Genomic DNA, 10,617 nt, shown 5'->3' with positions numbered 1-10,617 from the left:
CTTGCTTGGATTCAGGGTCTGTACACATGGGAACTCCTTGCTTGGATTCAAGGTCTGTACACATGGGAACTTCTTGCTTGGATTCAGGGTCTGAACTCATGGATACCACCTGCTTGTCCAAAGTCATTAAACCCTTGGGTTTTTGGAAAAACCACGGAGATATCTGTCCTGGCAAAAGATATGATGCCACACCCTTATAAAAAAGAGCTTTGTTTGGTCCCAAAGGTAACATCTCTTCTAGCTTTTTCTCACCCTGATGTAAGCGAAGAACTTTAGATATATGGTCTGCTACAGCTAAGATAATGTTACCCTTTTTGTCAAAGTTCTCCTTTACAGAGGTATAGGAAGACAAGCATTTGTACCGAAAGCTTTCAAACATGCCCTCTGGGATTATGTCATTGCCAAGCAGGCAGGCCAGAAGAGGAAGGTCTGCCAGGCTGATATCCAGACTCTCACAGAGCTTCTCTCTACAGAGCATGACAGTATTGAGACTCTCCAGGCAGAGATCACCAATTGAAAAGTAGGGACAAGTATCATAAATTAAGTAGTCAGTGTCTTCTCCAAGAATCCCAAGACAGTTATTCTGGAGGCCATAAGATGCCACCTCATAGTCAGCCTCTTGTAAGGAACACAGGGTTTCCTGACCCAGGGTCTTCAAAGCAAATCGTGTAAAGATGGCCAGCCCAGATGGGATGAAGAACATGTTTCTGCCTGGCTGCTCCTTGTGTGACTTGATATAATGGAAAATCCTGGAGATCTCCCTATTGTTCTTGAGTCTTCGTTTCACCCATTCACCTCTCTTATCCTGCTCCACCATGCCATCAAAGAAGAATATCAACTTGATGCCAACAGCTGTAAAAGTCTTAACAAAATCCCGCAAAGCAGAAAAGTATTCCCGCCACTGGCCACCGCAGATCCAAGATTCAGGAGTATACCAGTATCTGAGACAACACATGGCATCAACCACAATGGTAGGAGTACATCCAGGATGCTTGTTTCGGTGGTGTTCTGCCAGTTCTTTGAAATTCACTACTGTACATATATGTGGGCAGCTACTGCCCACAAATCCCTGCAAACCTCTCACACCCATAATTGAACTCCTGGAAAGGATCTGGAAAGGAAAATAAATTAGTAATTATGGCATTACCACTGGATATACACCTTTTAAAGCAAACACAGACAATATTTAATATTCACTCTCTAGTTGCAAAACACTCTAGTCACTAATAAGATATGGAACATGACATACTGGTTAGGAGCCTAAAGAGCTTTCACTGAAGACAAAGAAGCACTTTACCCAAGCACGAGTCACCAGAGCCCACCTTCACGAGGGCCACACAGTGTAGCAACCTGCTAAGATTTGTATGAAGGCTCTTATTCAAGGGATTTCTCAACCAAATTAAAAAATAGGACAACAGTTTTCAAAGAAGTATTATTTCCCATCTAGGAACTCAGAAGTTAATTTTGAAAACCTAAAACATATATAGGTACATACAATATCCATGTTTCTCAGAATAATTTTACTGAGTGAAAAAAGGCACACCAAACAGGTGTACACACCATAGGACCCATTTGTATGAAATTCTAATTCACTGAGAGTGGGGCTGATCGGTAGCACCAGATTGCAGGCAGTGGTGGTCTGGTGTGGGGCAGGCAGGAGGGAGGGATTTATACAATGGAAACTTTCGGGGTGATGGATATGTTCACTACTTCAATTGTGGTAATGGTTGGACAGGTGAAGACATGCTAACCCTTGTCAAATTATACACTGTAAAAAAGTACAGTTTACTATCTATCAAGTACACCTGAATAAAGGTATCAAAAAGAAAAATACATATTCTGTATGTATTTCTGTAACATCTGAGTTGGTGACTGACTGACTTTCTGTAACATCTGAGTTGGTGACTGACTGACTTTGAATGGAAAACTGCCCACTCTGAAATGCAGAAACCTGGTAGTTCAAAGAGTTAGAACTCAAAATCTGAAAAAAAACTAAGCAGAGTACTTTAGATGTCATTGGTCAGAAAAAATTCCATGATGACGTCTTTGATCTTAATGGCCTACGATTTTCACTTTGGTTTTCTTTAAGACTCATCAGGGCTTCACGTCCATTGATAAAACAAACAAAAAGTCCTTATTACACAGACAGCTCTAGGAGAACAAACGAAGCCTCTCCAGGCTTGGGGCTGAGGGAGGCAGCCATCAGCTGCTGACACACATCCGTGAATGAGGACTCTGGCCTCACGGTGCGTGCGCTTCCCACCAGACAGCACTGGGCACTCAAGACACAAAATCTCCAGGCTTTAAAACAACTCTGACAGGCAAAAAGCTGTAAGCTCCATTTCACAAATGAACAAATTGCAAATAATTTACTACGTTGAGAAAAGGTACCCTTACAGAGGACTATCTTTTAAGAACTTACTGCCTGTTAATGGACACTGGCCCCTCAAAAAATTTGAAATTATCTATTTAAAAGCCATTAATACTGAAAATACATAAACATGGAGTGGACATAAATTTCACACATTCATGTTGAACTTTAGAGAAATCTTGCTTGTTAAGTTATTAAATACAATGGAATACACAAATCCATAGACCCCAAACCACTGTAGAGCAATCACTAGCAAAGGATTTACCTTGGGAACATTACCAAGGTGTGAGTTTTTGAAGCAGAAACTGGACTTCATAACATGATTATCTGGGCCTCCGGGTATGGATCCTATGTTTACTAAGGTGACGCTGTATTTCTGAAGCCAGTTTTTCTCATGAGATTCCAACACAGTAGTTTGGCTCAGGTTTGGAAAGAGAATGGAAGAGCACAAAGAAGGGTGGGTCAGAGTGGATTGAAAAAACAGTGCTCAGACTTCACAAACTCTATCTAGGCCATTATTCTATGCCTAGCTTTGAAAAAAGCAGGCTTGCAGGGTGTGCTGATGATGAACAGACCAAAGGCAAATCCTACAGATTCGGACTCTTTCTCCATGGTGAGACGAGACTCCGCGGCTTTCCCAGGCTCCCCGGGGGGTGCTAGGCATCTGCCGGAGCGCACCGTCAGTGCCTGGGGGTACCCGCCCAGCAAGCCCACCAGTGGCCAGTGGGAGCTCCTCGCGAGGCACTGGCCGGCTGCAGACACACGTGAAGACAAAGCCGAAGCAGAGCGGAACCGGCCCTCAGGCCCGGCTCCCACACGGACGTGGGTCCGCGTTTGTGCAGCAGCTCTGCCACGTTTGGGTTGGCTGCCTTCCCTCACCAACAGAAAGGGATTTTTGTTTCAAGCATTTTTCTACTAAAACTGCAAGAGACAACACTGAGTTGCTCAAAACACTCTCCTCTTTATTTTGGGAGAAGTCAAGCTCAGCCTCTGCTTTGATTTTATTCAAATGTTTTTCTCCTTTCCCACCCAGCAGTGAAAAGCTCACTATTATAATTAAACATGTACTGGTTTTTCCTCTTTCACACTGCCAATTTCTCACATTTTGAATCACAAATTACTTCAGGAATGCTACGTTACAATGTGCTCTTCTATGGCATTTACAAAAACAAATTTGGATAAGCGAGGACCTGGGAACTTGTGACACTGGATGATGCCTTCCGGTACCGCAGCACTTCGAGGCGTCCAGTGCTCCCGCCACCCACCCCTCAATGCACTCAGTGTGCTGTACAACGAAATGCCTAAAAAAGTAAGTTCTGTGGGTTTTACCTTTCCTGAACAATTTTAAGGTTTTTTTAATATTGCTAAGAGCATATACAGCTAACCCTTGAACAACATGGGTTTGAACTACATGGGTCCACTTATATGTGGATTTTTTTCAGTAAATATAGCACAGTACTGTACATGCATTATCTCCTCCTTGTGATTTTAATAACGTTTTCTTTTCTGACTTTATTGTAAGAATACGGTATATAATACATGCAACACACAAACTGTGTTAATCGACTATTATCAACAAGGCTTCTCATCAACAGCAGGCTATTAGTTAAGTTCTTGAGGGGTCACAAGTTATTTGTGGATTTCTGGTTGTGCGAAGGGGTCGGTGCCCCTAACTTCCACACTGCTGAAGAGTCAACCCCACTGAGGTTTTTCATTCTTTAAAGGTAGTTTTAAAGATCATGGCAAACACATATGTGTATGTGTACATATACACACAGTTTTCATTAGTTAGATAATTGTTGTTTGGAAAGAAAACAGATGTCTCATTAGGGAGGAGTCTTACTGCCCAAAATGGAATCTGGGAACCACTTCCATTAATGTGGGCCTCCTCAGGGCAAATGACATCACTCGGTCATAGCCCCAGCACCCAGCACTGTGTCCAGCATGGTAGGGGCCCAGTAAGCACTTGTGAATGAGTAAGTGAAGGCACTGAAGGGCAGGTGTATAAAGAGAAACCAGGAATCAACCAGTTGACAGACTCCGACTGCAGGCAAAGAAAAGAGCAGGGAGCAAGTAGCTGACAGACTGGTTTGGGAAACAAAGCATTCGATGCAGGAAAGTTTATGGAGGAGGAGCCGGCAGGCACAGAAGTACAGCTGGAGCGGGTCGCACTGGGAGGGGCTGCGCTCCTAGGAGAAGCTTCCTTCCACACAGCTGGACCAATCCCAACATCCTGGGTTACCAGAAAAGGAGGAAAGAGAAGTCCAAAAGCTCCCTTATTCACAATCTTTCAACTGACGAACACAGAGACATGAAGAGTGCCGGGCCTCAGCAGACAGATCAACCTGTCTGCCATGGATGGAAGGGGCCAGAGTACCTCTGGACACAGGGAGAAATGGACTCAGGGACAGCCCACAGATGGAAGGGGGGGTGCAGAGGGCAGTGTTTGCAGGACAATCGGTAGCAACAGCAGTGACCACCTTAAAGCACACCCAGCATCCGACAGCGTTAAAGCATAATTTTCAAAGGCTAAGAGACAACCCATGCACACATAAATTAATGAGGGAGCCATCAAGATGGGAAGCTAGTTCAGAGGGCTTTGAAGAGCTGGAGTTGACTGAAACAAGCTATTTTCAGTTGGAGACAAATCAGGTTGAAGTCCTACAAAGGCATGAAATCAAAACCTTTGGGTTTATTTTTATCAGAAATAATTTGCATCTCTACAAGACAAAAAATCTACATATTAACATGTAACATCAGGGTCTAGGCTCTAATCAAGAGTAACCAGCAAAGTCAGAGAGCTACATTTGGTCGGAAGACAGAACAGCCTTGGGTGACTCTGTTGAACAACGGCCCATGTGACAGTAACAACATAAAAACATGCAGTCCTTTTCCCTGGCTTCATTTCCAAGTCTTAGATAATGTTTCTTCCACTGGTAACATGCTGGCTGGGCCTGGGCCCTCAGGGAGGGCCTCCTGTGGCTTGATGTGGATCATCTGAGGCCTGCTCTTCTTCCCCTGCCTCCCCACTAACTCCCCTACATACAGCAACATACGGGACCCCTTCACACAGCAAGGCAAGACCAGGGACTAAAAACTCCCAAGAAATGAATGCTTACCCCACACCAGCATATGGGAACATGTTAGCTCAGTGTTTACTGAGTATTTATGAATGCACAGACCAGGTGAATGAGTAAGCTAAGAGTGGCTGCCACCTGGGTTGGTCTCCATGCCTCAGAGGACCACCACCCAGGGCTCATTAAACTGCTGACAAGACGCTCTCCTGGACCAATTTCAATCAGGCTCCTCTGGGCCCTCCTCTCAACTAGGCCTCAACCTTGGGCTTCCATGTACATTCTGGCTGAGTCTAGTTTCAGCAAGAGTCCTGCTGAGTCTGCCTGGAGAAAATCCCTACCCTTGATAGACGGTCACCCTCAAGACCTGATCAAAGGCTCCATCCCCTTGGTTTTCTCAAGGACCTCCTCCCTCTGCTGGCAGGCTACAAATCCCCAGGTGTCTGCTGTGTTCAAAGCTGAGCCTAGTGCTCTCCCCTCGTGCAACAGTCTTAAGTGAAGTCTTCCTTACTGTTTTAGCAAGTGTCAGTATATTTCTTCTTCAACACTGCATCTCTAAGAAGCTTATTCAAGTGAGAAATGGGAAGCCTACAGCTATTATGATGTACATTGTGTGTCTAGGTACAGATGTCCAGACTCAGGATGTTCTGGAGGACCCTCCGGAACACAGTCAGGCCATGGCCACTGATGCCAAGATTCAGAAAACTGGTGCATGGCTGATGTAGACACTCCGTACTTGGTAGGATGGCCCCTCTTAGCTGTGTCCTAGGAAGAAGTGACAGAATCTAGGCGGTACAGTACAGTCGATACACGGAAGGGCTCTAGTGAGTTCAAATTCTAACCTCCACTTAATAGCAGTAAAATTTTGAGCAAGTTACTTTATTCTATGAGCTTCATTTTTCATATCTCTAAAGAGGTTTATAAGATCTACTTCATAAACTGTGATGCAATTTCATTTATATTACAAATTTATTCATAAAACATACCATCAGTTGCCTGAAGTGTAGTAAAATCAGCCCAGCACCAGCCAAAATTCTTAAATTATTTCAAAATTTAAAACAAAGCCATACAAGTTCTCGTGAGGTTTTACTGTATTTATGATTTTTCAAGCTAGTTTATTTTAGTATCAGGAATGTATTTATTTATAAAAATTTGTCTCTAAAAGTAGCCATGCTCTTTGCAGAAAATTCAGAGACAGCACAAAGGAAAAAAAAACTACTTATAATCTCATCTTCCAAAGATAAGGACTACAATTTTAGGGTACATATTTCTAATTTTTATTATTCATTGTTTTTAAAAATTGGGATACTCTTGTCCTTTCTGTAATCTACTTTTGTGTCTTAATTTACCACGAATATATTCCCAGATCACTGTGTTAACCTTCTCCTGCAGTGTTATTTTTAATGGATACACAGTGCCATAAGTGTGTATCACATCTCTGTATATAAATCTTGGGAGTACATCCTGAGCACTTCCTTGGGACAAATCTTAGATATGAAACTGCTGAGTCAAAGAGCGAGCACATGGTGGTCCTTTTTTCTTCAACAGGATGTCATTTGTAGCTGCCATTCATTAATACTCAGTTCTCCTCAACAATACCAGGTGATCTCCTCAACAGTACCAGGTGTTTAAACATGAATCTGGTTTACTCCTTTAGCAAGTACCTTTAGGTCATTCACAAGAGCAGACACTAGCTATGACCAAGACACAGGGCCCTGCCCTCTAGCAGTTCACACTCTAGCAGGAAAACATTCAACCCACAATAATCACTTGGGCAGAGCTGTAGCTGGGGGAGGGGGGTGGCAGGGGGGGATGCTCAGCAGGGAGACCCAACCCAGATCCAGGATCCACAATGGCTGTCCTGACTAAGGGCAGTGGAAGTGAGCCTGACAAAAGGCAGGAAGGACAGGTGCGGCCAGAGCGAGATGATGAGTTGGCAGGCAGATGGGAGGCACAAGAGTCGCAAGGAATGAGGATTTTTAAAGTCTGTAAGATATCTTTTCTTATCAGTAAATGGATGTTTCTAAGGTGCTTACAATACACCTGTTGTACTAAGTAGTTTAACCTGCAACTTTATTTATATTATAAATGTGTATTTTATTATAAATGCTTGAGGACAGCACAGGGAAAAAAAAAAACCACCAACTCTCAGTATGGCTCGAACCCCCGATTTAAGGGAAGAAGAGTGAGGAGATGAGGATGCACACAGGGCCAGACAGTGAAGGGGTCTGCCACGCACATGTATCTGGACTTCAGCCCAGGGGAAATCAGATACTGGTCTAGGCTCTAAAGTAAATACATCTTAGAAACACTGCCCTGACTCTGTGGAGAGAGGATGGAGAGGTGAGACTGGAGATGAATGAGGGGCTCTGGCTGGCACTGCTTGTTCTGCTGCCCACCATCCAAACCTCTGTTTTGGAAGAACCCGAAGGGATGCAGAGTCCTAATTCCTACTGCAAAGACAAAGGAGGTAGAGACCCTCTTCTGGCTCCCACACACCTACCAAAGACAAGAGTTCTGAATTCCCTTATTTGCTCAGTAAATTGCTCCAGGCCCTGTGCTAACAGCTGTGGACACAGCAATGAACCAGACAAAGTCCCTGACGAAGAAATGGGCCCTGAGAATGGGAGTGAAAGGCACAGGGTCTGTCAGAAAAGGAAGTCTGGCAGTGTGTCCATGTGTCAAAATGCAAGATATCGTACACTTACTCTACAAGGCGACCAGCAGCCATCTCTAGTCCCACTGGGCCAGGATCAGTTTGTTCAGACTCATGAAAGGCATGCCATGCTGCACCAGCAAAGCAGGCCAAAGAGCTGGTGCTGGGCAGCAGCCAGCAAGGTGTGCTATGTTAGAACACCTGCCTGAGGTCATACACACTAACAGTGAAGCCCAGATCTTGCCTCCAAAGCCCATGTACCTTTCACTAGGCCCCACCCCCACCTAACTGCTCCATCTGAGCAGTCTGGTTGCTGCTGCCCCCAGTGCTAGAAAGACCACTCACTGCACAACTGTCCGATGGGTGTCCTTAGTCCAGAGAGCTCTTCTTCCTGAAGGTTCTCCCAGTCGGAAGGGTACTCACAGAATCATCAGGATCGAAGGGGCAATCCAGAACACTGGGCCTTTCCCTAACCCTCCGAGGCTCTACAAAACCCCTTAAAGGACAATGACACATAATGTGAAAACCAGTGTCACTCACTGAACATAGATAAAGATGCACGTAGGCCTGTAAAATTTATGCTTCGTTTATCCAGAATTCAGGGTAAGAATCCAATGTAAATTCATGAGTTAAAGCTAAAACAATTTATTCATAAGAGACTTCTTCAGGCTCTTATTTATCATCTATGGACTCTTTTCTATTCAGTTCTAACAAGGAGGTCCTACGTCCACGGTAGAGAAAAATACAGAAAGGGCATCTGAGGCAGGCACATGGATACCAACAGCAGTAGGAACCGACGAAAGCTGACCAGGGGAAAGCAAAAGAACAGGAAAACTAAACCTGACAGACACAAAAACTCCAAACAAGTAACAGGGCAACAGCTGTCCAGGCCTCAACAAATCCTACCCTGTTTACATCACAACGTAACAAATTATGTTTACAATGTTTACTTGAGATCATTAAAGAAAGTTTATGCTACATCCTGCACATTCTATTAAGAAAGCAGGGAAATAACATATTTTAGAAAGACTGCCATCCTAGATGGGAGATTTTGGTGCTTAATGGGCAAAAACCCAAAACTCAACTATCCAGAAAACTCTGCTGTTTCAAAGAGACTTTTCTCTTATCCTGGTTGGCAGTGGTTTTATTGTAAGTGACTTTACAGTAACTTACTACCCTCTGGGCTAAAGCACGAACAGGAACAGCATACTGCTGCACACTCTTGGAACTTTGAGTGCACATGTGGGACTCTGCAGCTAGACAGGCATGCTGAAGGATGGATACAATAATTTAGTCCACACTACAGTAAACATTCTATAATAAAAGCAATGGATTCTCACTTATTGAGTAATATTTGCTTATAAGGAAAAGAGTGCTCAGGAGTGCGTTTTTTTGGTTGGCAATGGCTCTGATTTACTGTGTGACTGAAGACAAATCATTTAATCTCTTTGTAGATCACTGATTCCCTTTTTGGTAAAACTTAAATGATGATTTACCCTCAGTTTGGTAGATTTTAAACTACTACTACAAAATCCTTTAAAAATATCTTTATATAAATAAATTAAACCTTAAATAACATATTTTTAGTCTCTGAAAATTTTTCCAACAGAACACCTTACAAAGAAACAGACATCTAAAAGCAAATTAAAATAGTTATTTATACCTGTTATAAAGCTTTATAAAAATAACTGATAGCATCAGGGTTGCCTCATTTTCAAACTAATAAAAGAAAGCATGCAATGAATTCCTCTGATTTTCCAATGTATAGCTCTAGCTTCTATGGCGATCAAGAGCTGCTTTTATGACCTCAATTAAGTGGTCTTTTCCCTCTTACCATTAACCATTTCTTGAAAGAGGTGGGAATGCAGCAGTGAAATAAATCAATACATACATTGTTGCAAAGGTTCTGCCAAATGCACTGAGATGCCAATCTGTGGCATCTCCCTCCTTGACGGAAAACTAAAGCCAGGTTACAGCAGGAATTTGGTCAGCTCCACTCGTTCCTATTTTCCCACCAAGCCTCAATAATGAATACACACATGTAGGGGGAGGTCTGAAGGACAAGAGTGCAAATACCAAGAGAGCAGGATAAGATAAATGGCCAGTTTCATAGGGATCCAAGTTGTGTAAGGCCTCAAATCTACACATTTGAGATCCTTCTTTTTAAAAAATACAAAATTATAAACACAAGACCTCTGAGGTATTTCCCAGTGCCTTGGAAGGGGTTCATGAGAGGGAGGGACCCTGACGCCTGATCTTCATTAGCTTTACAGCAAATCTACCCCATAAATGACACCCAGATTAAGGTCCAGGGATGGGGCAGAACCTCAGAATACGAAAACCTACAAGTGCCCTCAGATGTCACCTACTGCGGTCTTGTCCCTTTACAGATGAGAAAACAGCTGGCCAGAAGTGATTAGAGATCTCCGTGTGTCTGGAAGATTAGGTAGCTGAAAACGACATGAAGGAAGTGAGAGGCAAGATGGTCAAGAAATAGTATGTATGGAGAGGTGAGC

The 10,617-nt window shown here is 43.4% G+C and overlaps 1 protein-coding gene across 1 annotated transcript in view; it reads right to left on the bottom strand.

Moving 5' to 3' along the window:
* The window catches only part of LOC118001821 (constitutive coactivator of peroxisome proliferator-activated receptor gamma-like), a 92,605-nt gene extending 83,623 nt beyond the window's left edge, over positions 1-8,982 (bottom strand). Inside the window, 3 exon segments of the mRNA XM_034991963.1 lie at position 1; positions 3-1,111; positions 2,637-8,982. The exon segment at position 1 is cut by the window's left edge and continues 306 nt beyond it. Coding sequence (XP_034847854.1) covers position 1; positions 3-1,111; positions 2,637-2,687 — 1,161 coding nt within the window. The 5' untranslated portion in view covers positions 2,688-8,982.
* Between the last annotated feature and the right edge of the window lie 1,635 nt (positions 8,983-10,617).

The sequence above is a fragment of the Mirounga leonina genome, unplaced genomic scaffold (assembly GCF_011800145.1).
Source record: "Mirounga leonina isolate KUSES-001 unplaced genomic scaffold, KU_Mleo_1.0 Mir_54, whole genome shotgun sequence".
NCBI lineage: Eukaryota > Metazoa > Chordata > Mammalia > Carnivora > Phocidae > Mirounga > Mirounga leonina.
The sequence above is the reverse complement of the archived record's forward strand: the minus strand, read 5'-3'. Positions and strand labels throughout refer to the sequence as shown.